Raw genomic sequence first — 24653 nt, 5'->3', positions numbered from 1 at the left:
AAAAAAAAGTAGGATGAGACAATATGAAAAAAAAGGCAGGATGCCAATTTATGTAAAAACAAGTCGGGATAAACTAATAGAAAAAAAGGTAGGACAAAAAAGAGTGAAAAATAAAAAGGCAGGACAGATTACATCTCGAACTAAAAAAAAATGCAGGACAAAATTTTTCATCCTAGCCCCCCCCCCTTTTTCCCCCATAAAAATGGAAAGGAAGCTCCCTTATAGTGTTTCCTTCAGAGGGTGTTGGCCTGGAATGATACCCTGCAGTTTTCATACGCCTGTTCATGAGAAATATTATGTTATGCCTTTGTCCGTCTGTCTGCCCTGATCTGTCTGTTTCTAGCATGTTGTTCACTAACTCAGTAATATTTTCACCAATTTGCATGAAACTCTGGTGAATTGATTATATCTACTGACGTGAGCTCCCTTTTAGATTTTTAGGAATTTCATAATATACATTTTCAAAATGTGAGGTTTTATTCATTAAAAAAGGGGGATTTTCATGTTAACGCCCATTAACTCTAAAAATGCTTTGTTTACTAACTCTTCAACGCTTTCACCAATTTGCATGAAACTGTTGTGAATTGATTATTGTATAAATTTTAGGTTTCCCGTTTCAGAGTTATATGGGATTATATTCATGTATTGATGTGAGCTCCCTTTAGATTGTTTTGGAATTTTAGAATTTACATTATCCAGTTACAATGTAAGGGGTTTTATTCATTCAAAAAGGGGGATTTCCATGATTTCGGACATTAACTCGAAAATGCTTTAATTAAGCAGTTGTCATTTTTCATGAAACTTTGGTTAATTGTTTATATATATCTATTGATGCAAGCTCCCTTTCAATTTAATAAATTGTGGAATTTTATTCATAAAAAAGGATGGCTTTCCCAGTTGGCAGATCAAATTCAAAAGTTTGTACATGCACTTCTCTGGCATGTTTCAGTAAATGTGTAAATTATAACTGACATAACTAACTTTGACAATGACCACATATTTTTAAGTTCAATGTACATGAAATATACAAGGTAATGCATGTAGACTTGATACTGCTGCAAGGTTATACAGGGTTGTCAATGAAAAAAAAAATTGTTTGCCAACTTTGTGTTTCCTTCAGAAGGTTTTGGTGTGGTATGACACCGGTATACCGTTGTCTGTCTGTCTGTCCGTCGCCAACATGTCGGACATTAACTCAAAACCGCTTTAACTTTAACTAATTTGCATAAAACTTTGGTGAATTGTTTATATCTTTTGACATGAGCTCCCTTTCGTTTTTTATAAATTTTAGATTTTACGTTTCTGAGTTATGGGGTTTTATTCATTAAAAAAAGGGGGATTTTCCAGATTTCGGAGAATAAAAGCTTTCACCAACTTGCAAGAAATTGTGGTGAATTGTTTATATCTATTGACATGAGTTCCCTTTTGATTTTTATAGATTTAAGATTTTACATTTCTGAGTTGCAAAATGTACAGGGTTTTATTCATGAAAAAAGGGGGGATTTTCCAGTTTCGGACAAAAATCAAAAATGCTTTCAGCAGTTTGTATGAAACTTTGGTGAATTGTTTATATCTATATTGATGTAAGCTCCGTTTAGAATTTTATAAATTTTACATTTTACATTTCTGAGTGATGGGGTTTTTTCATTAAAAAAGGGGTGATTTTCCAGTTTTCGGACAATAGCTCAAAAATGCTGTCAGCAATTCTCATGAAACTTAAGTGAATTGTTTATATCTATTGATGCAAGCTCCCTTTACATTTTCATAAATTTCTAATATGACTGGGAATTAATTGAACTTTATTTATTTATAGTCTGACGACAGATTTACTAAGTATTGCACAACAGCAAGAAATCTTTAATTTCATCATGTTCTAATGAAGTAACAAGCTTATTTTGCCGAAAGTTAGAATGATTTGATCTACGCTTGAGTAACAAGTACGAGAAGTGATAAAACAGTTGTCTTTATGAAAATAACATGCAACCAACTTTAAAATCAATGCTTAGACCTCCTAAAGAAAATAAATCGTTTATGTCTTTGAATTTCTTTACTTTCAAATGAAAAATTGCTGTTTCATCGACTTGGTAAATGTTGAATATTGTCGATGACGAAAGCGACTGAATTTGAGTATCGTAAACAACAGGGTGACTAGATTTAGCTTTTGAAGGTCGGTCAAAGCGAAGTGGCGACCGGGAAAGCGACTTTGCCGCCCCAGTAGCATGGTAACGTGAGCCCTGCACAATGCTTATTACTTTAAAACACAGTCCTGTAATATTTTTTATTCTACTTTGAATATTGCCTGCTTATTTCAGCAACTATTCTTACAAAACAATCCTCTATTTATCCTAGGTGTTGCACTCAGTATTGTTGATTATATTTATATGTATATGTAGTAAAGTGAATGCAACCCCCTTTTTGAAGGTAAGTAACAGTTAACAAACTTTATCACTTATCAGTAGTTTAGAATGGTTTAAAAAAAGATCTAATAGATGTTACATGCATTATGCCTTCCTCTCAATAAGTTTGCATGTGTTTTAAAGTGGTTATTTAGCAATGTAATTTTTTCACTCAGTATTAACATTAATTTGGATGTAAGTTAAAAGATTTCAGTTAACCAAAATTATTTCACGCCTAATTTATATAAACAAATCCCACGTCGATATATAACATGTACAACAATCAAACATCAACCCTCGCCAAACTGGATGTAATTGAAAGACATCTAGAGGTCAATATACAGTCTTGAACAAAAGACAAAATAAGGAAAAATATAGCAAATTTTTGAGAAGAATTATTATTACATGTATATTTGCAATATTTAAAATGCATAGTTTAAAATCTTCTGGGATTTCATTGCAGCTAGTCTATTAGATAACATTTTATAGTTTTGAATGTTTCTTCATCAGTTAACTAAAATTAGGTGGAGGTATGTTCTTATTTCTGACAGAGGGGTACTCAACCTATATCAATTTGTGCATGAAGCAATTGATAGTTGCTAGATACTGAATAATTTTACCACAAATTTGTGAAAGTTTTAACCGGTGTATATACTTAAAATATGTTAATAAAGTTCATGTCTTTTTCAGGATTTCTGATCCAACCATGTAGTATGGCATGTTTGTGAGATATGATTTTGGCCAGTAGGATGTTCATGAAGGACCTGTAGTACAAAGTATATCACTGGATTGAGCTCATTGTCTAAGTGTATTATTGAAGTGCTTTGCTTTGAGCTCAGTTCATTGTTATGCAATTCATTCTTTGTGAAATAAAGATTTGACGGACAACTCTCATGTACAAGGAATTGTCAAAGTAGTATCCATTCTATGTACAATGTAAGTAATAGGGAGATAAAAACATTTTATTTAGATTTGAACCAAACATTTTTTGTCAATTAGCCAAACTAAAAAAAAAGCACAAATTCACCAAACAATGCTACTGGCGCTACTAGCAATATAATGCTAGGTTCTTTTGTTACACTTTATTTTTATGCCCCCGCCGTAGCGGAGGGGGCATTAAGTTTTACCCTTGTCCGTCTGTACGAAGGTACGTACGTACGTCCCAAAATTGGTTTCCGTTCTCTAACTTTAGTTTGCCTCAACCAAATGTTATGAAACTTATACACAATGCTTATTACCACAAAACACAGATCAAGTTTGAATTTTGGTAGGATCACTTTTACCGTTCTAGAGTTATGCCCCTTTACAAATGGAAAAATTGTTGAATTTTTCGTTTCCGTTCTCTAATTTTAGTATGCCTCAACCAAATAATATGAAACTTATACACAATGCTTATTACTACAAAACACAGATCAAGTTTGAATTTTGGTGGCGTCACTTTAACCGTTCTTGAGTTATGCCCCTATGTAAATGGAAAAATTGCTAAATTTTTATTTTCTTCTAAATATCAAGTAATTGTAAAATTGGAGTTATCTTCCTTTGTCCATGATTATAGTTGAATCAACTACAATCAATGCTTTATACAATGCAATGTTTAATTTTGACTTCCACTGATAAAATACAGATCAAGTTGAATTTGGGTAGGGTCACTTTAACCTTTATTGAGTTATGCCCCTTTATAAATCGAAAGATTGCTAAATTTTTAGTTTCCATTCTGTAACTTAAGTTTGCCCCAACCAAACATTATGAAACCTATACACAATATTCATTACCACAAAACTAAGATCAAGTACAAATTTTTTGTTTCCGTTTTCTAACTTTAGTTTGCCACAACCAAATGTTATGAAACTTATACACAATGCTTATTACTACATAATACAGATTAAGTACGAAATTTGGTGGCGACACTTTTATCATTCTTAAGTTAGCCTCAACCAAATGATATGAGACTTACACTCAATGCTTATTACCACAAAACTCAGATCAAGTTCAAATTTGGGTAGCGTCACTTTTACTGTTCTTCAGTTATGTCCCTTTATAACTATATGATATGCAAGCGGGGGCATCATCTGTGTCCACATGTAGACACTATCCACATTTTTTACATCTGTACTGCCTACTGGCGACTCAGTCCTGAGTGTAAATGGTCATTCAGTATGTTAAGAAAAAGACCAAAATTTATAAGGCCTATCTGGCCTAATTAATTTCTAAAATATATTTCATTGTACATGTTCAACATTTATCATTCATTTGTTTATTTCTTAATTTGTGTGAATTAACAGTAAATGCTAATTACTACACTTTCATACCATAACAAAACTGCCTTACTGTATTGGTATCACTTATATTTGTATTCATGTAACAAAAAAAAACTGAAAAGAGAATACTTTTGCAATAGCTTTTTCATATTGAATACTAAAACTTTTTAGATATTTAGACATATTAAGTAGATGTTCATAATATCCACTTGACATTTTATCATATGACTTCTGTAGTTAGTTATGAGTCTTTGAAGCATGCTCACAAAGGTTCTTTTGTTGATATCATTTTCATACTGGTCAAAACTTTCTTTTGCTTTGACCAGCTTTGGAGGAGATATTTTCAAAGAATTAATAAAGAATAACACAGAAATTCACTTTCTAGCTCATCTAGCCCCAATCATCATGTCATGACTAAAAATTATCTAAACTGAGAAACAATTTCCACATTTAACCGAAATCTTTTACTTATGTTACTGACAATCCCCCACAAAGTAATATAAATAGAACCATACAAATAGTAAGCAAATACATGTTCTCAAATACCATCTCCCATATAAAAAAATCACATTAAGAAAAAAATGAACCTATTACATGTATTATGTATTAAGCTGATATGGGTTGAAGGTAAAAAAGTCTACTACTTTATTACACCTGTGGTGCACATGGCCTCAGAAGTATTTACGTCATTCCCCTATCACGTTGTTGGCCGCTTTGTCGGTCGATCGAAACGTAAGATTTAAATATACATAACCGGTAACAAAGGTAAAGAAGTATTGTTAATTTTCTAAAATGTGTATTTATTCATACACGGGTGAATTTAAATATAATTTAGAGGGCTGAACTATTTACCTTATTCAGCTTTTAATCGTTTAGAATGCAAGGTATTTTTACTGTGCTATATATGTTAGGTGAGATAATCATATTCATAGTTCATAAACACATTCCCGCTCTTTTTGGTTTCGGAACGTTTCACAAATCCATTTAGAAAATTTAAAAAGAATTACGTAAAGCTAAATATTAGAAATACTTATTTTAAAGTTTTACTTCAGTAAAAAGCAGACACCATATACCAAGTTAATAAGAATAAACACTAGATATATTTAGTTCGATTGAAGCGTTTTTATGGGTTTATCTTCTTTAAGATAGTCCGAACCTTAACATTTGAGAATCGACTATTTACAAATTATGAACTTTTTTTTGTATTGACACTGTATTCAATTGTCTCGAGGCTATATTTGATTTGTCACCTTTGCAAGCAAGGCTTTAACTGTAAACGATGTTAAAATTTCCTATAAAGAATGTGTAGCATTTATGTCATTCGACTTCCATAGTGTTGGTTCCTTTGTAGGCCGGATGGAAATAAAACGCCAAAATATACAAAGAATGTTAGACGCTATAAACCCCAAAAGGGACCTTGACAGAATAAGAATTATGTAAAAACTATTTTTCTCTCCACATTAACATACATGTTTTTTTAAGTTGATTAAAAGACAGTTCATTGACTGAAATTACAATCTATTTCAACATTTAAATCTAAACAACCTACTTTGAAGGTTAGCTAGTATTTTTAATTTTCTGAAAACATAACAATTATAACCAAGTGAATTTAAATATCATATCGAGGACAGCAATACTCATTGGTCAGGTTTTTTTTTAGTTCAGACTTCAAGGTATTTGTACAAGGTAAGATTATTATTATTTTAATTCATGGTAAAGTCCATTACTTTTCGGTTTAAAAATAGTTTATATATAAAGAAAATTGAGATGGTGTATATGTAGTTTTTTTCAGGTATATATTAAATAAATAACGTAATTATTTTTAACAAAGACATTAATCTTTTCATTCAAGATTTCTAGAGACACACAAGTAAATGAAAATACCATATGTAGCGCTTTTCTCAATGTACATTTAAGAATCATTAAAATTAATCATTTGAATGATAGGGATACTTAAAAACGTAGAAAATGTTGGAGCTATATAACCATACCACGTTGTTCTAATCAATCAAGTTACGATTTCATCACAATTTTCTTCCCGAAGTATTTGAAAGAACTTTGCAACAGAATGATTAGATACGGACAGTTTTATATATTAATGGAAAACAAAAACTCTCCTTGTTTTAAATGAAGAAAAAAAAAAAATAGGACAGTAACACCATACTTTTGAAGAAGAGTAAAATTGAGAATGGAAATGGGGAATATGTCAAAAAGACAAGAACCCGACCAAAGAGTAGACAACAGCCAAAGTCCACCAAATTGAATGGGTCTTGGAAGTGCATTTTCGTGTATTTTTGATCATCGGTTTGAATAGGTTCTACTATGTATATGAAAAAATGACTATTATATATACCTATGAACATAACCCTAATATCTAGGAGTAAATACACATTCCTTACGTCTTAGTCTTTTCTTGTTTTAAGGCAATCATCGTTTTGTATTGTGGCTTCAAGCATAATTTTTGCCGTACAACTAATCCCTTACAGATCATATGTTGTATGCACTGAAATTTTCGCGGCAGTTTAATTTTCATTATTTTCTCGATAAGGATTGAAACTTGAATATAAAGCGACCGTGAAAGTTTCAATGAAGAAGACCATAAATGTACGTATATCAATATGATATGTAGATGACTACTGTTACACTACCGGTGTTACAATCAACAGATCTATATCGCAAATCATAACTGTATTTTCTAAATGAAAAGCAATGTTATAAATAATAATAATTACTCAAGTTTACAAAAAGAAGTTGTATGCTTTTTACGAAAAGTAGCTGGCTCATTTTTAATCGATCGGTATATTATACTATACGGTATGGGTTTTCACATTGTCGAAGGCGAAAGGTTACCTTTAATTGCTAACATAAACTTCGTTTGAACTTTGGTGGATATTTTTCTCACGGGCAATCATACCACATCTCCTTTCTTTTATAACAATAGATATCATCCAAAGTAGTACGCACAAAGTTATTTTACCAACTTAAACATCTTTTTGCAACATCTACTACTAACAATTCTGTATTGAGCAAACCTTTTGCTCATACATGTATCTAGGTGTATTAAATAGATCTCAAACTGAGGATTTTTTGATACTGTGGATTCATTTATTTTCGTGGATACCAATTTTTGTGGAATAAGGAAAACTAGCATTTTCGTGGATATCTAATTTCGTTGCTTTGACGAAGTATGCACAGAAGAGTATAGGAAACTTGTCATTCGTCTAACATTTAATTTTGTGTTTCACCTTTACCCACGAAATGCACGAAAATTGGTATCCAACGAATAAAGATTAATCCACTGTTGTTTGCAAAGCTAGTGATACAGAAGTTCGACTTTTTAGACCAATTGGCAACCAAGGCCCCATAACGACTTGACAAAAATCATACCGCGATTGACAGGTCTGTCAGCATGTATCTTGGTATCGAAACAGTACTTACTCTTCAGGAAAATAATTGAATAACAAGTTCTTTGATGAGACTATATTGGTGATGACATAAAAGAGAAAAGAGGTTTGGATTATTGCTAAGACAAGATCAAGTGTGAACATTTATTAATAGAATATAGAGCTAAAAACCATATCACTTTTATTTTAGATTGTTATTTATTGCAAGTTTTTGTGAGTTTAGTATGGATGGAATATTAAAGAGGAAGATATCAATATTTAGGGGTTATCAAGACCGATGGTTTGTCTTGACGGACGATGGATTAATGAAACAATATGAGGTGAATATATCATTAAAGTATTACCAATGAAGAATATATGTTTGATTTGTTTGGCAAAAGAGTGTAATTAATATTATTATTCTGCGAATATTTGTTTGTTTTCTTTTCACCCACCAGTAAAACATACCACACAGATACCCAATTCCAAAGTAGGAAAGGTCCATGTAAACCAACAAAAGCACCGTTATTAACCAACGGAATAAATGTAAAACAATTGTCATATTCCAGACTTATTGCAGGCATTTTTCGAGAAAAAAATTATGGGGTTAACCTGGTTTTGTAGCTAGCTTAACCTTCTACCTTTTTTGTCAGTTGTTTATAGTTTCGTTATATTGAAAAATTTGGTGAGCAATGACTTTTAGTCTTCAACAGACGTTTTGATCTAAACATTATCGGAAAGTCAATTTTCAAATTGATGCACTGTGGCCTGTCCTGTACTATTCAAACAATTCGTTAGACAAAATCAGTACTGCTATATAATTTATCATTTACTGTTTTAGAAAAAGCCCAGTAATGCATCACAGAAAGCTAAATGGGAAATGAATATCATGGTAAGAATTAGAACGGATAAGAACACTCTGAATATACATAACGCTAAAAAAAAACAAGTTAGAATGCGGTGAACATATGAAAAAAAATCCCCCCTCCCAAAAAAAAAACCCACCCCAGTTAGAATGTGATGAACATACATAACAATGAAAAAAAAAACGGTAAGAATGCTAAAAAAAATTTCACTGAAAACTGGTTAGACTGCTTTCTATATTACTGGATAAAAAGATAATAGAGAGGTTATTGCGGTTAATATATATGACACTGACAAAATAACGAAAAAAGACCACACCACAAACAAAAGAATACAAAATACAACATAAAGCTTATATATAACACTGAAAGCCTGAATATGATCAAAGCATTTTAACATAAATAAATTAGAAAAATGTTTGCATTCTTCAAAATTTCAAATGACAGTTGTCTTCAAAAAAGATTATCCTGATTTAAGGATGTACTTAAGTAATTTTAGAACCAGATCTAGAATTTAAAATTGAAATTATAAGCCAGAAAAACAAAATAAGCTACAAAAATTTATAGGTTATGGATCTCCTTTTTGAGACATTTAATTTAAAAAGAAAAATAGAGGGAAAAGGCTGACTCGGACTTTACTTTATATTTTCATTTGTAATATGTGGGTGTCTGATCGAAAGAAAAGAAATTTAGAATCTGCTTAAACTTGATAAATGACCTTTTATGAGCTATTGAAGTCTTATATGAAAAGAAAAATTGGTGTTATGGGCCAAAATATTTTACCTTGTATCGTAGAAAAATACCCAAAGGAGTCCGAAGATCTGATAAAATTCTTAAATCTGACCTATGTACTTATTTAAAGTACGCAACATATTGCCGATATTTTAAAGATTTTTTTTTCATGCAAATGATGTTCTACTTATAATCATTTTTATGCATGTCGATCAGTATATCGTAACTAAATAATACAAGCTAAAGCAATAATATAAGAACGTTTCACTGAAATCTATTGGCAACAAGAAACAAAATGTTGTATTTAGTGGATGCGTTACTTATGTTTGTATACCATTTCTTTTAACAGCTCGCTGATATTGACAAGAAAAAAGACGGACTGCGTTTCAATATTACTTCGAATAATGGTCAAAGCATAAAGTTGAAAGGTAACATGATCATTGATGTTAAAAAAACGGTTTGTTAAAGCGACCGTACCAAATCTGTGCAATTCAAGGATCAGGGCCAATGAATTTGATTGCCCGCGTGTCAGGTATGTGAACAATTACAAAAAGAATAGAATGAAATTTGATAAAAACAGATCCAATAAAATACTATACTGAAAGGCAAAATGTCATAGACACCTTCAAAAGGATATATATTTGGCTATTAAAGTAGAATTCAAATTCATGTTGACACTTGGTTCACTGACAATAATATACAAAAGAATATCTATAAAAAAATTAAGCTCAGTGATATTTTTGTTTATTTTTACAACCTTTTATAATTTATTTCACAGCACAATCGGAAGATGAAAGAGAGAAGTGGATGGAATGTTTTAAGAAGGTAAACACAGACTTTTCCCTGTGAATACGTCGGAGTTATACCCCGACACATCTTTTCAATCGTCTGATGTAATTATCAGAAGAACAATTATAGTTCATCTTATAATGCATTATCAGATGTCTTTTATCTCAGAAAATAGTCCCCGAATGACAACTTAAATCTACAGTTTCATTCAAATTGACCATATTCATTATTCTCAAAAACTGTTATTTTTTATAAATGAAACAAGAAACAAATGAGACCGATAATTTAAAAAAGGAAATAAAATTGCAAAATGGACAAGAAATAAAAAAAATGAGAATGTTGTAATCAGATCTATAACTTTCATCACTTGCATGGTTTCCACAAGCTATTGATACTGTTTACTTGCATTATATCTGATTGAATGATTGTTCATATATGTATCATTGTCGCTCGACTGCTTCGGTAGAGTAAAATTGTAAAGTATTGTTGTGAACATTTCAGTGCAATTCCCTGGACGAGGTAGACGATGAAGAAGTTTTCACAAGCGACAGCAACCAAGAAGGTATTAAAATTCATCTTTCATAAAAGCATTGCTTCTTGGTAATATAAGCATACTGTATTCATATGAAAACTCTTTTCTAAATTTCATCGAAACGTTCACAGAATACAACTAGCTATACATAAAAAAAGGGTGCATGGATTTGCTATAGTAGTTTTCTGTGAGGTTCGTTTTGCTCAATTTCTATTTTGCTATATTAGGCCACATCTAAAAATATTTTGGTTTGCCCAAACCCTACCCAAAGGTATAGACAGTGGGTAGGTAGGGGATTTTCTTTTCTTTTTTTGGCAAAGAGAAATTGAAGTGTCAGATTGTGTTTAGTCTTCATGCCTATCTGATTAAAAAAAAAAATTTCACATCAAGACAATAAAAGATTTTAAGTAGGCAGATATTTTCAGGGCAGGTAGGGTTAGGGCAAACAAACATATTCTTTTTTATGGCCTTATGTTTTGTGAACTGTTGTTTCCTTTTCCGTATATTTTCTTTGTTCCATGGTATTGTCAGTCTGTGTTTGAATATTCCTTCGGTATCTTTCGCCTCTCTTTTAAAACTTTTTTGCTGGTAGTATAGTTTTTTTTACCCTTTTAAGACTTTTAAGTTTTTACTTATGATACTTATACTCTTTTGTTTTACTTTACAATTGTTTTGCACTTCAAACTCCTCACCCGTACTATCATACATTTCAAACTTTTAACTAGTAGTATTATATACTTTTGCAGGAATTTCAATACTTTCCATGTCTTTTGTTTATACGAAAAATGGCAGATAACGTTTATAGATATCGATATTCGAACTACATTTGCAATTAAGTTAAAAAAAGGCATTGGAATACGAGGTTGTAAGGAAGTAATACAAAAAAAAATATTTAACACTTTAACATACTAAATGAATTGTAACTACCAACATCTCACTTCTCCGAAGAAGAGAAACAAAAGATACCATAAAAAAAACTCAAACTCAAAACTTGAAAAATAACTGTCAAGCTGACAATGCTTTAGCAAAGAACGAAAATGACTAAATGACAAACTGTAGTGTACAAAACACAACATAGTAAAAAAAAGACTGAGCATCATAAACCCCACAAAAACCTGGTGGTGATTGCATGTGCTCATAATTGGTAAGAGGATTCTGCCTGACACGGAAAAATAGACAAACGAACAAAGATAAAGAACAAAGAATAAAACATGGCCCAGACAGCCTGACTTTGGGCAGACATCTGTTGCTAAAATTTAACATTGAGTATATAGAGCTCATAGTTTTGTACAAACCAAACCGATAAATCCCGAAAAATAAACGCAAACTAACCTGATTAAGTCCTAAAAAATGCATAACGATTGCACATGCATTCTGAAAGCAACTATACCTTCATATAGATATTTGTTGTTTTAAATACAGAAATAATTATTTTACGACAGCACGTTTTGATGAACCCGAGCCAAAGCAAGGTACTCGGAAGCGTAAGGAAAGTGATGCTGATATTTTGGAGAAGTTCAAAGAGATGACTATATTCAAAACGAAGTATATATTTTTTTAAATTTCTGTCTTTAATTCATTTAATATATTATTTTGCAATGAATTAGAATAAAAAAAACTATATTATAATTACCTAAACATGGTATGTAATTCATTCAACCGAAGTAAGAATGCAGTTTTGGTGAAGCATTGGTTCCAGACACAAAATAAAAAAAATTGTTGAGAACAGATTATGGATGCTCAGCTGAGAGGTTTATTTAAGAATAACATTCATTTATTTTTGTTCTTTTGTAGAGGGTTGATTCCGTTCCAAATGATAACTTATTTATCATTTTTATTTGACGTTTTACTTTCGCTTTGGAAACAAAAGCCATTTTCTCATTCCATTAAAACATGGGCTGTTCGTGATTGACGTCACAATTAAAGTTGCAGCGTCAGCTGTGTTTTGAACACCGGAAATCAAAATGAACATTTGTTTTCGTATTCTGTAGGTCATTAAGTTAAGATAATTTTATTTATCGTTGATTTTCTGAACCGTTTCGCCTTCAAATCAAAATGGATGCCTTTTGAACTTGTATGAAAGGTACGCCAAAAAGGACATTTTTTTTTAATTAACCTATAATAATCAGAATTTAATTTTATCTTGCCAATGCTAGATTTAACATGGGTAGGCATTATTTTTGTCCATATTTTACACCTCGGTTACGCTGGTATAAAGATATTGACTTTGGACCGATACACGCATGCTTCAAAATGCAGGTAGTCCAGTACCAACCTATTCATCCCATTTATAAACTCATTAGATATTGTAGGCGTATTCTTTGGTACGTCAAACATGCACTGCGTCTGCATTGGGCTCACCATTGTCGTGATTGTTTAAAAAGTCCTTATCAATTGAAATTAGACCAATGAAATGACGTTATTTTCTCTTTGGGGTAGGACCAATTGAATTTCCCACAGTTCTTTAGAATCTGAAATGGCCCATAGGAAGGCCAAGTCGAATAAGAAATTCTGAAATATTGTGCCAAATATGCATTAGAGGACCTATGCCAGGAGGAAATCTGAGTTTTATGAACACACACTTTTAATGAAAATGAACATACTAGTATGAATGAAATATCACATTAACATAACAGTGCTAACTTTACGGATGGAGATACCTAGCATTAGCATCGATCTTGCGCTTATAAATATTCATCAAAGATATCTGACTTTTATCTCGATAGGATAGTTAATATACCTTTATATGAATTTTAAAAGAAGCAGTTTCGCGCATACATGTACTATAAAGCTTTAGAGAACAATTCTTGAGCAGTGTTGTGTAAATTTGTTTGTGATATTTTTCGAAATAATGTTTTTATGGGCTCAATAGTAACTAACGATTTGTACGGAATAACATACTTATTTTTGAAAAGTTATTTCTCTTTCATTAATAAATTTTAAAAATAGAAGTAGTAAAAAAGTCAATGGAGTAACAAGTCTTTTTAAGAAGATGGACAATATGTTATAACAAATCCCCAAGTTTTTATAAGAAAAAAATTAAGTTATACGAAATGCTGATGAAGGTTGTTCCATGGAGGCAAATCGAAGCCAACACATTTTAAATTGGGATTTTAGTTAGTTGTCATGACTTTTTTCGTCATATACTAATACAACATATCAAGTATATGGTTCATTCGGTAGTACATTGTTATTTCTTGAGTTATTTGAATTAGATAGTGGTTGCACATTTTGCTATTGATCTATTTATATCATCCATTTTGTGAACTCATTCATGGCAAATTACTTGGCAGCCTCATCTCAAATTTTTAATTTATTCCAGGAAAGATTATTCAATGGTGGCAGCAATCGATTTTGGATCAGCCTATTCTGGTCGTGCTTTTTCAACGAAAAACAGCTTCATCAAAAACCCACTTGAAATATTTGTTATGGGACTAGACCAGAAAGGAAATTCGTCTTTAAAAGTGCCGACAGTGCTACTTTTAAACCCTGATAGAAAATATGTAGCATTTGGACATCAAGCAGAAGATCAATACACTAAATTGCTGGAGGAAACCCCTGACGAAGCACACAAGTGGTATTACTTTAGCAGGTTTAAAATGCAGCTTTATAATAACATGGTAAATATCTTTTATAATGTTCATACTGAGTGAAGAAAAAAAATTAACTACGAGGTTACTTGACATATCAAGATCTAAAAGTGCAGAACAGCTCAGGAAATGAAAGAAATAAAATAAAATAATATGTAATAGGTGAATATTAGGAAATACAATGTTTGGTAATAAATTGCACTCCAGCTTCCTCTATTAATAAAAACTGACCGCCACGAAATAACACAATAGTGTTGAAAGTGGCGTTTAACAACAATAAATCAATCAATAGAAATATACAGTGAAATGTGTAAACTGTATTTATAATTACAGCAGATTCCATTGAGTGTGTAGCCAAAGGTAATATCTTTGGTTAGCTTGCTTGTTAGCTGAACCGTGAAGTCATTGTTAGGTTAGGTAAACTACCCTACTTTAAGAATAGACTAGTCCAACAGATAACCAATCGATCTGTCTGTTGGACTATGCTACTTCGAAAGGAGGGTAGTATACCTGACCTAATAATGACTTCACGGTTCAGCTAACAAGCAAGCTAACCAAAGATATTACCTTTGGCTACACACTCAATGGAATCTGCTGTATAACAATTAGAAGATGTGTTATGTTTGTTAATGAGTTTACTGTTAAATGCATCTGTTTCGTATGGTTTTATGTCTCATTCATATAATGTCCTCCGCACTTTTTTTTTGCAAGTACCTGTCACCTGTGATATTTATTATCAGCACTTATAATTCTTCCTACTTTTCTACAGAAACTTAAGAAATCAATGACTATTAAAGACATTACTGGAAAAAATGAATTGAAAGCTGTAGACGTGTTTGCCTTCTGTATTGAGTATATATGGAACACGCTTTTTCGAAGAATAAAAGAGCAAATTGCGAATCTAAACGAAGAGAACATTCATTGGGTGCTCACAGTTCCGGCTATTTGGAACGAGGATGCACGACAATTCATGTTAGAAGCTGCAAAAAAGGTACAAATTGTAAAGTTTATTGAAGATTATAAGATTTCCAACCTTTTATACTAGTAGTTCATTCAGTCTAAACTATTTACGACCCAACAAACAATTAAGGATTGATTACAATGATGTTGTCGGTCGTTTCTCATCTAATGGCCCGAGACCACAGTTATTTCGTAGTGCATTTTTAGACAATAAATCAAAATGAGAAAAATCCCACTTGCACTTTCTCAATAATATTTTACAGTGTGGTGTTACGGTACTACTTTTGGGAAAAATTATATCAAAATTAAAGAAAACTTCATCAGCTCTAAATCAAAATATGGACAATTTTACGTTAAGTGGGTCTTGGAATTATTTTTGACAGCTTCCGAAATACTAATGTTTAACTACTTTACTTTAAAATTCATGACCCAAATTTCTTAACAGTGTAGTTTCATCCCCTAACTTGCTATTTGAAGCATGCAACGTAAGGAAATTAATTTAGAAAGGGTATAAACAAATGGCAAGAAACAGTGTCCGCACTAGGGACTATATTTGTAGACAACGAAAATCAAGTAACGATAACTGTGTTCGCGGACCAAATGAGTTTTAATTATTTATTTGGTATTCTTAATAATAATTTAACATTGAGTATATAGAGCTCATAGTTTTGTACAAACCAAACCGATAAATCCCGAAAAATAAACGCAAACTAACCTGATTAAGTCCTAAAAAATGCATAACGATTGCACATGCATTCTGAAAGCAACTATACCTTCATATAGATATTTGTTGTTTTAAATACAGAAATAATTATTTTACGACAGCACGTTTTGATGAACCCGAGCCAAAGCAAGGTACTCGGAAGCGTAAGGAAAGTGATGCTGATATTTTGGAGAAGTTCAAAGAGATGACTATATTCAAAACGAAGTATATATTTTTTAAAATTTCTGTCTTTAATTCATTTAATATATTATTTTGCAATGAATTAGAATAAAAAAAACTATATTATAATTACCTAAACATGGTATGTAATTCATTCAACCGAAGTAAGAATGCAGTTTTGGTGAAGCATTGGTTCCAGACACAAAATAAAAAAAATTGTTGAGAACAGATTATGGATGCTCAGCTGAGAGATTTATTTAAAAATAACATTCATTTATTTTTGTTCTTTTGTAGAGGGTTGATTCCGTTCCAAATGATAACTTATTTATCATTTTTATTTGACGTTTTACTTTCGCTTTGGAAACAAAAGCCATTTTCTCATTCCATTAAAACATGGGCTGTTCGTGATTGACGTCACAATTAAAGTTGCAGCGTCAGCTGTGTTTTGAACACCGGAAATCAAAATGAACATTTGTTTTCGTATTCTGTAGGTCATTAAGTTAAGATAATTTTATTTATCGTTGATTTTTTGAACCGTTTCGCCTTCAAATCAAAATGGATGCCTTTTGAACTTGTATGAAAGGTACGCCAAAAAGGACATTTTTTTTTAATTAACCTATAATAATCAGAATTTAATTTTATCTTGCCAATGCTAAATTTAACATGGGTAGGCATTATTTTTGTCCATATTTTACACCTCGGTTACGCTGGTATAAAGATATTGACTTTGGACCGATACACGCATGCTTCAAAATGCAGGTAGTCCAGTACCAACCTATTCATCCCATTTATAAACTCATTAGATATTGTAGGCGTATTCTTTGGTACGTCAAACATGCACTGCGTCTGCATTGGGCTCACCATTGTCGTGATTGTTTAAAAAGTCCTTATCAATTGAAATTAGACCAATGAAATGACGTTATTTTCTCTTTGGGGTAGGACCAATTGAATTTCCCACAGTTCTTTAGAATCTGAAATGGCCCATTGGAAGGCCAAGTCGAATAAGAAATTCTGAAATATTGTGCCAAATATGCATTAGAGGACCTATGCCAGGAGGAAATCTGAGTTTTATGAACACACACTTTTAATGAAAATGAACATACTAGTATGAATGAAATATCACATTAACATAACAGTGCTAACTTTACGGATGGAGATACCTAGCATTAGCATCGATCTTGCGCTTATAAATATTCATCAAAGATATCTGACTTTTATCTCGATAGGATAGTTAATATACCTTTATATGAATTTTAAAAGAAGCAGTTTCGCGCATACATGTACTATAAAGCTTTAGAGAACAATTCTTGAGCAGTGTTGTGTAAATTTGTTTGTGATATTTTTCGAAATAATGTTTTTATGGGCTCAATAGTAACTAACGATTTGTACGGAATAACATACTTATTTTTGAAAAGTTATTTCTCTTTCATTAATAAATTTTAAAAATAGAAGTAGTAAAAAAGTCAATGGAGTAACAAGTCTTTTTAAGAAGATGGACAATATGTTATAACAAATCCCCAAGTTTTTATAAGAAAAAAATTAAGTTATACGAAATGCTGATGAAGGTTGTTCCATGGAGGCAAATCGAAGCCAACACATTTTAAATTGGGATTTTAGTTAGTTGTCATGACTTTTTTCGTCATATACTAATACAACATATCAAGTATATGGTTCATTCGGTAGTACATTGTTATTTCTTGAGTTATTTGAATTAGATAGTGGTTGCACATTTTGCTATTGATCTATTTATATCATCCATTTTGTGAACTCATTCATGGCAAATTACTTGGCAGCCTCATCTCAAATTTTTAATTTATTCCAGGAAAGATTATTCAATGGTGGCAGCAATCGATTTTGGATCAGCTTATTCTGGTCGTGCTTTTTCAACGAAAAACAGCTTCATCAAAAACCCACTTGAAATATTTGTTATGGGACTAGACCAGAAAGGAAATTCGTCTTTAAAAGTGCCGACAGTGCTACTTTTAAACCCTGATAGAAAATTTGTAGCATTTGGACATCAAGCAGAAGATCAATACACTAAATTGCTGGAGGAAACCCCTGACGAAGCACACAAGTGGTATTACTTTAGCAGGTTTAAAATGCAGCTTTATAATAACATGGTAAATATCTTTTATAATGTTCATACTGAGTGAAGAAAAAAAATTAACTACGAGGTTACTTGACATATCAAGATCTAAAAGTGCAGAACAGCTCAGGAAATGAAAGAAATAAAATAAAATAATATGTAATAGGTGAATATTAGGAAATACAATGTTTGGTAATAAATTGCACTCCAGCTTCCTCTATTAATAAAAACTGACCGCCACGAAATAACACAATAGTGTTGAAAGTGGCGTTTAACAACAATAAATCAATCAATAGAAATATACAGTGAAATGTGTAAACTGTATTTATAATTATAACAATTAGAAGATGTGTTATGTTTGTTAATGAGTTTACTGTTAAATGCATCTGTTTCGTATGGTTTTATGTCTCATTCATATAATGTCCTCTGCACTTTTTTTTTGCAAGTACCTGTCACCTGTGATATTTATTATCAGCACTTATAATTCTTCCTACTTTTCTACAGAAACTTAAGAAATCAATGACTATTAAAGACATTACTGGAAAAAATGAATTGAAAGCTGTAGACGTGTTTGCCTTCTGTATTGAGTATATATGGAACACGCTTTTTCGAAGAATAAAAGAGCAAATTGCGAATCTAAACGAAGAGAACATTCATTGGGTGCTCACAGTTCCGGCTATTTGGAACGAGGATGCACGACAATTCATGTTAGAAGCTGCAAAAAAGGTACAAATTGTAAAGTTTATTGAAGATTATAAGATTTCCAACCTTTTATACTAGTAGTTCATTCAGTCTAAACTATTTACGACCCAACAAACAATTAAGGATTGATTACAATGATGTTGTCGGTCGTTTCTCATCTAATGGCCCGAGACCACAGTTATTTCGTAGTGCATTTTTAGACAATAAATCAAAATGAGAAAAATCCCACTTGCACTTTCTCAATAATATTTTACAGTGTGGTGTCACGGTACTACTTTTGGGAAAAATTATATCAAAATTAAAGAAAACTTCATCAGCTCTAAATCAAAATATGGACAATTTTACGTTAAGTGGGTCTTGGAATTATTTTTGACAGCTTCCGAAATACTAATGTTTAACTACTTTACTTTAAAATTCATGACCCAAATTTCTTAACAGTGTAGTTTCATCCCCTAACTTGCTATTTGAAGCATGCAACGTAAGGAAATTAATTTAGAAAGGGTATAAACAAATGGCAAGAAACAGTGTCCGCACTAGGGACTATATTTGTAGACAACGAAAATCAAGTAACGATAACTGTGTTCGCGGACCAAATGAGTTTTAATTATTTATTTGGTATTCTTAAGCTTTTTTAACATATTAGACATACAACCGATAAGATTATTGATTTATTGATTTTTGATAATGTGCAAAGTTAAGTTATTTTCTAAAACATGTATGGGAAAACAAGAAAAAGTATTTTTGCAAAAAGCAATAAAAAAAAAAAATGAAATAAGTTTATATAATTGTAGGCTGGAATAGAGGAAGAGCGTTTAACACTTGCACTAGAACCAGAGGCAGCTGCATTTTGTTGCAAGAGCGACGAGATACAAAAACGGGCAACTGGGCAAGTTGGAAGATTTGGATCATTTGATACGGGTGCTAGATTCCTAGTGGTAGATCTTGGAGGTAATAAAAGAGTCATGTTTAACAACCTTTCAAAATTATATTTTTTGGAACAAAAATGTATATTTGAGACATGAAAGAACCGAAAACAAACTTATCAAGTCAACTGTGTGAGGATATCAAAATGAAACGGGAAAGTATCGCGTCTTGATGCACTAGCAACGCTTAGTTGCAAGTCGTATCGAATTCGGCAATGTAAAATATATTCTGTCTTAACTTTCCATATGAGAAATCTTTTTAAAATGATATTGCTCTAATTATACCGATTTCAATATGATAATATTTAATGATAATAATCCTGGCAGTATATGCGCAACCGTCCACAAAATGTTTCCCGAATAATAAAGGCATTGATAGGCCAGCATACTTTAAAATCCAATACCCAAAAGAGACAACATTTTTCTTCTTTGATTTACCACCATTGAATTATGAATTTACATATTATTATATCAAAATTTAATGTAATTATATTCATCTGTAATTACCCAATATACCGTCTATAGACTTGATTGATAAAGTGTATTTAGGAAATAAATTTGGATAAATTTGCTAATTTGGAGAAAACTAAAATTGCATCTTAACGTTCAATATGAGAATAAGGAGGAGTCCTTTGATCATTTATGTATCATTGTCATTTTGCTAAGTTTCTTTTGTTACCTATTCTGACATTGGACTCGGACTTCTTTTTAACTGAGCATATTGCTATGTGTTTATTTATTCTACATTGGCTAGATGTATAAGGGAAGGGTTGGGATCTCACAAAATATGTTTAACCCGCCACATTTTTGCGCATGTCCCTAATCAGGAGCCTCTGGCTTTTGATAGTCTTGTATGTTTTTTAATTTGAGTTCATTTATATGTTTTAAAGTTAAGTGTGACGTCTATTTTTACTGAACTAGTACACAATTTTATTTAGGGGCCAGCTGAGGACCACCTCCGATTGCCGGATTTTTTCACTGCGTTGAAGACCCATCGGCTGTTGTCTGCTGTTTGGTCATGTTGTTGTCTCTTTGACATATTCCCCATTTCCATTCTTAATGTTGCGTGGTATTTTGCTCATGAGATAACTATCAGCCCGAGTTCACATGAAGTGAATATAAGCAATTAAAGGCATAAAGGCAACAGTACAGCCTCTAAAAGATGAGAAAAATCTGTACCGTACAGTCAGTTTTTAAAGGTCACGACATGACAAATTTGATTAAATTTTAACGAGAAAACTAACGGCCAAATTTATAACAAAACAGTATACGAAAATGTGATATGACAAGAATAACTACTGAACTACAGGTTCGTGATTTGTGTCAGGAACAAAAAGGAAATTTCTATTTCTATTCACGTATTAAGGTCTGAAATAGTTTTCAGGCTTATAATTTAATACGCCAGACGCGCGATTCGTCAACATAAGACTCATCAGTGACGCTCAGACCAAAATAGTTAGAAAGCCAAACAAGTATAAAATTTAAAGAGCATTGGGTTTCAAAATATTTGGTTTTCAGTTATTTTGCGGAAATCTGCTACAAAAAGCGCAACGGATTGGAGAAATTAATCAAGTTTGTCTTCGATTTGTAGGGGGAACAGTCGATATTACATCAAATGAAATCTTAGAATCGGGACAATTGAAGGAAATACACAGCGCCTCTGGTGGACCGTGGGGTGGCAACATTATCAATACTAGAATATGGAAACTCTTGCGAGGTATTTTTGGTGATAAAACAGTTACAAAGTTCATTGCAGAACATCGAGACGATTACCTCGAACTTGCAAGAAAAGTTGAATTGAAAAAGCGAACTGTTTCTTCTGATGGAAAAATGAGACTAGAGATTCCAAGGTCGTTAATTATAGAGGCTAATAAATCCAATCCGGACACGTTTGCTCAGGAATATAAGGATAAGGTTAAACTAATAAAAAATATGCTAATTTTTTCACCCGATGTTGTGCTGCAAATTTTTAAAGACGGCATCGACAAAATCATCATTTATGTGCAAGATTTATTGGACCAACCAAAAACAAAGGGGGTTTCAACTATCCTTCTAGTTGGTGGATACGCATCATGTGACCTTTTAAAGGATGCAATGAAAACAAAGTTTAATAATCTTACCGTCATTTGTCCTCTTGATCCGGATTTAGCTGTATTGAAGGGAGCAGTTATTATTGGTCACATGGACACTCCTATTGTTGGCAGAATTGCTAAGTTTCATTACGGAATTGCGATGGTGCCTGGTATCGAACAGTCGCCACCATTGACTTCAACTATAGAAAAATTCCATACAATCATTCGGAAAGGTCAGCCGATCCAGATTAATGAAGTAGTCACTGGATACGATTTTCCGATAACGTTCAACAAGGAAGAAGCTTTTATACAGATTTACGCCTCCGATGATGAAGAGCCACCAAAAATAATTTCTTCGGATAACTGCAGGAAAATTGGTCACATCCGTATAAAATTGCCGAAATTTAGAAGGGAAGCACGTCTTAAGATAGGAATATCAACTAGTGAAACAGAATTTAAAGTAGTTGCCAGAGATGAACATACGGGCAAATGCTTTGAAGGTGTATGCAGCTTTCTTAATTAAACCTTTTAAATTAAAGAAATTGTTATTCAGATTGTACAGGACTACATGTAGCAGCTGATTTGTATATTACTTTTTCAAATAGATTTCTGTCATTGAACTTATGTTTCCTTAATTACACGATGTTCAAATCTCGTATCAAATGCATTTAGAATATAAAAATCAAGATTCAAGGCAAACCTTAGAGAAATCGTGAACTTGAAAAAAAAAAAACGGTATGTCCAGGTTCCGTTTTCCATTTTAGTTGTTCTTGTTAATAACTTTGATTGAACAGCTATTGTGTAAGGAATCAAACATTTAAAGATCATGTTCGTAAATTATTGTATATTGCATCATCACAAAATGCATTATATTTAGTTTTAGGCCTATGTTGACCTTCGTTTAAGATATATACTATAACAGGTTTATGACTACGAAACCTTTCCATTGGCCAAAACTCTTTAATGTCATTGCTTAGTTTAACTAATAGTCATGTCAGAAATGCCACAGATGGGTTAAGTAAGGTAGAGTTGCTAAAGATCCACCTATCAGTTTACCTCCACCGACGAACAATTTCAGCGTACACCAATATATATTTTGTTGGTTCACGTCCTTCATTTAAATATATAAATATTTTTGTACGGACTATATACGTCTAGGTACCCATACATATAAAAAAAAATCCTGTTTAACCGTATTTTACTCATATATGTACTTAGTTTTTCTGCCAGTTAACATATCATTCACTCTGTGGTTTAAGTTTTTCAAATTTTAATAACTTTCTTAAACTATCCTGGATTTGCACCACACTTGGACAGAAGCTTGTTTGTGATCATAAGATAGTATTCAAAAGTAAATTTTTTTGAAGAAAAATCCTGTTTATCCGTATTTTACTTATAAATGGACTTAGTTTTTCTGCCAGTTAACATTACATTCACTCTGTGGTTAAAGCTTTCAAAATTTTAATAACTTTCTTAAACTATCCTGGATTTGTACCAAACGTAGACAGAAGCTTGTTTATGATCAAAAGCTAGTATCTAAAAGGAAATTTTGTAAAAACTTATTTCCTATTTTTCCGTATATTACTTATAAATGGACTTAGTTTTATCCCAGTTAACATTACGTACAGTCTGCAGTTAAAGTTTTAAAAACATTTATTAGATTCATAAACCTTCTTGGATTATTACCAAACTTGAACAGAACTTCTTACAATCAAAAGATAGTATCTAGAGGAAAATTTTTAATAATTGTTTCCCCATTTTTGTTGAGCCTGCGACTAACAGCAAAAGTAGGCGAGACACTGGGTTCCGCGGAACCCTTACGAATTTTATTTAGTTTCAGGCCTGAATTGACCCTTCATTTACCTATTATAGTTACATACATGTGTATACAGTTTCTACGATGTAGGAGCTGGAATATTGAGAAGTTCTGCTTATTGTTAACTTTGATACATATATGTTGTATACCTATCTTTCATACGCTAAGATTTCTATTCAGCTTATAATAGATATTCGGCAAGTTGACGAAAATCGTGTTTCTCAGTCTTTCTTATGTTTTCTATGTTGTATTTTGTGTACGCTGTTTGTCTTATTGTTTTTTAATATCCCTTTTTAATGTTTACGTCTCTTTTACATATGAATTCAAAACCTTTTTATTTACCATGGGGTACTTATAAGTTTGAATATTCATTTGCTATCTGTTGCCTCTTTTTTTCAGGCCGATTAAAAGAGAGGCGGAAGACATTGAAACTCTTAAAACGAAGACAAAATGATAACACCTTGCAAAACTAATAAAAAAACCACGATTATATAAAAACAACAAATAAAACTATTGAGTGAGCAATATTAATATAAATCCCAACAAAAATTGGGAAGGATCTTAGGTTCCTGGAAGCGTAAGCAGATCCTCCACCATACGAGGAAACAGTCGGGTTTCTCATGTAAGTACAAATTCGCTAATAAGTAAAATTTGGTGATTTCATAGTC

At 32.0% G+C, this 24653-nt stretch overlaps 2 protein-coding genes across 3 annotated transcripts; both read left to right on the top strand.

Annotated features, from left to right (window-relative positions):
- The first annotated feature begins 6208 nt into the window (after positions 1 to 6208).
- LOC127718686 (uncharacterized) lies at positions 6209 to 14460 on the top strand. Its single transcript, XM_052224741.1, has 9 exons — positions 6209 to 6340; positions 8249 to 8378; positions 8879 to 8929; positions 9982 to 10060; positions 10411 to 10457; positions 10923 to 10983; positions 12396 to 12498; positions 14276 to 14325; positions 14450 to 14460. The coding sequence occupies exons 2-9, from the start codon at positions 8283 to 8285 to the stop codon at positions 14458 to 14460; spliced, it is 498 nt and encodes a 165-aa protein (XP_052080701.1). The 5' UTR covers positions 6209 to 6340; positions 8249 to 8282.
- Positions 14459 to 22789, top strand: LOC127717644 (heat shock 70 kDa protein 12A-like). Of its 2 annotated transcripts, none has more exons than XM_052223367.1 (4): positions 14459 to 14573; positions 18977 to 19198; positions 19966 to 20122; positions 21689 to 22789. In XM_052223367.1, the coding sequence occupies exons 1-4, from the start codon at positions 14553 to 14555 to the stop codon at positions 22690 to 22692; spliced, it is 1404 nt and encodes a 467-aa protein (XP_052079327.1). In that variant the 5' UTR covers positions 14459 to 14552; the 3' UTR covers positions 22693 to 22789. The 2 variants fall into 2 exon arrangements, with proteins under 2 accessions (XP_052079327.1, XP_052079326.1); XM_052223366.1 differs by lacking the exon at positions 18977 to 19198 and adding an exon at positions 15313 to 15534.
- Positions 22790 to 24653: the final 1864 nt, after the last annotated feature.

Source organism: Mytilus californianus, unplaced genomic scaffold, assembly GCF_021869535.1.
Source record: "Mytilus californianus isolate M0D057914Y unplaced genomic scaffold, xbMytCali1.0.p SCAF_10, whole genome shotgun sequence".
NCBI lineage: Eukaryota > Metazoa > Mollusca > Bivalvia > Mytilida > Mytilidae > Mytilus > Mytilus californianus.
This window is presented reverse-complemented; position numbering and strand designations above follow the sequence as displayed.

Coding starts and splice junctions, on each gene's coding strand:
- LOC127718686 (XM_052224741.1), top strand. CDS start 8,283: ATGGATGGAATATTAAAGAGGAAGATATCAATATTTAGGGGTTATCAA. Junction 8,930..9,981: donor AATGGGAAATGAATATCATG/GTAAGAATTAGA, acceptor TTCTTTTAACAG/CTCGCTGATATTGACAAGAA. Junction 12,499..14,275: donor ATGACTATATTCAAAACGAA/GTATATATTTTT, acceptor AATTTATTCCAG/GAAAGATTATTCAATGGTGG.
- LOC127717644 (XM_052223367.1), top strand. CDS start 14,553: ATGCAGCTTTATAATAACATG. Junction 19,199..19,965: donor TGTTAGAAGCTGCAAAAAAG/GTACAAATTGTA, acceptor ATATAATTGTAG/GCTGGAATAGAGGAAGAGCG. Junction 20,123..21,688: donor CCTAGTGGTAGATCTTGGAG/GTAATAAAAGAG, acceptor TTCGATTTGTAG/GGGGAACAGTCGATATTACA.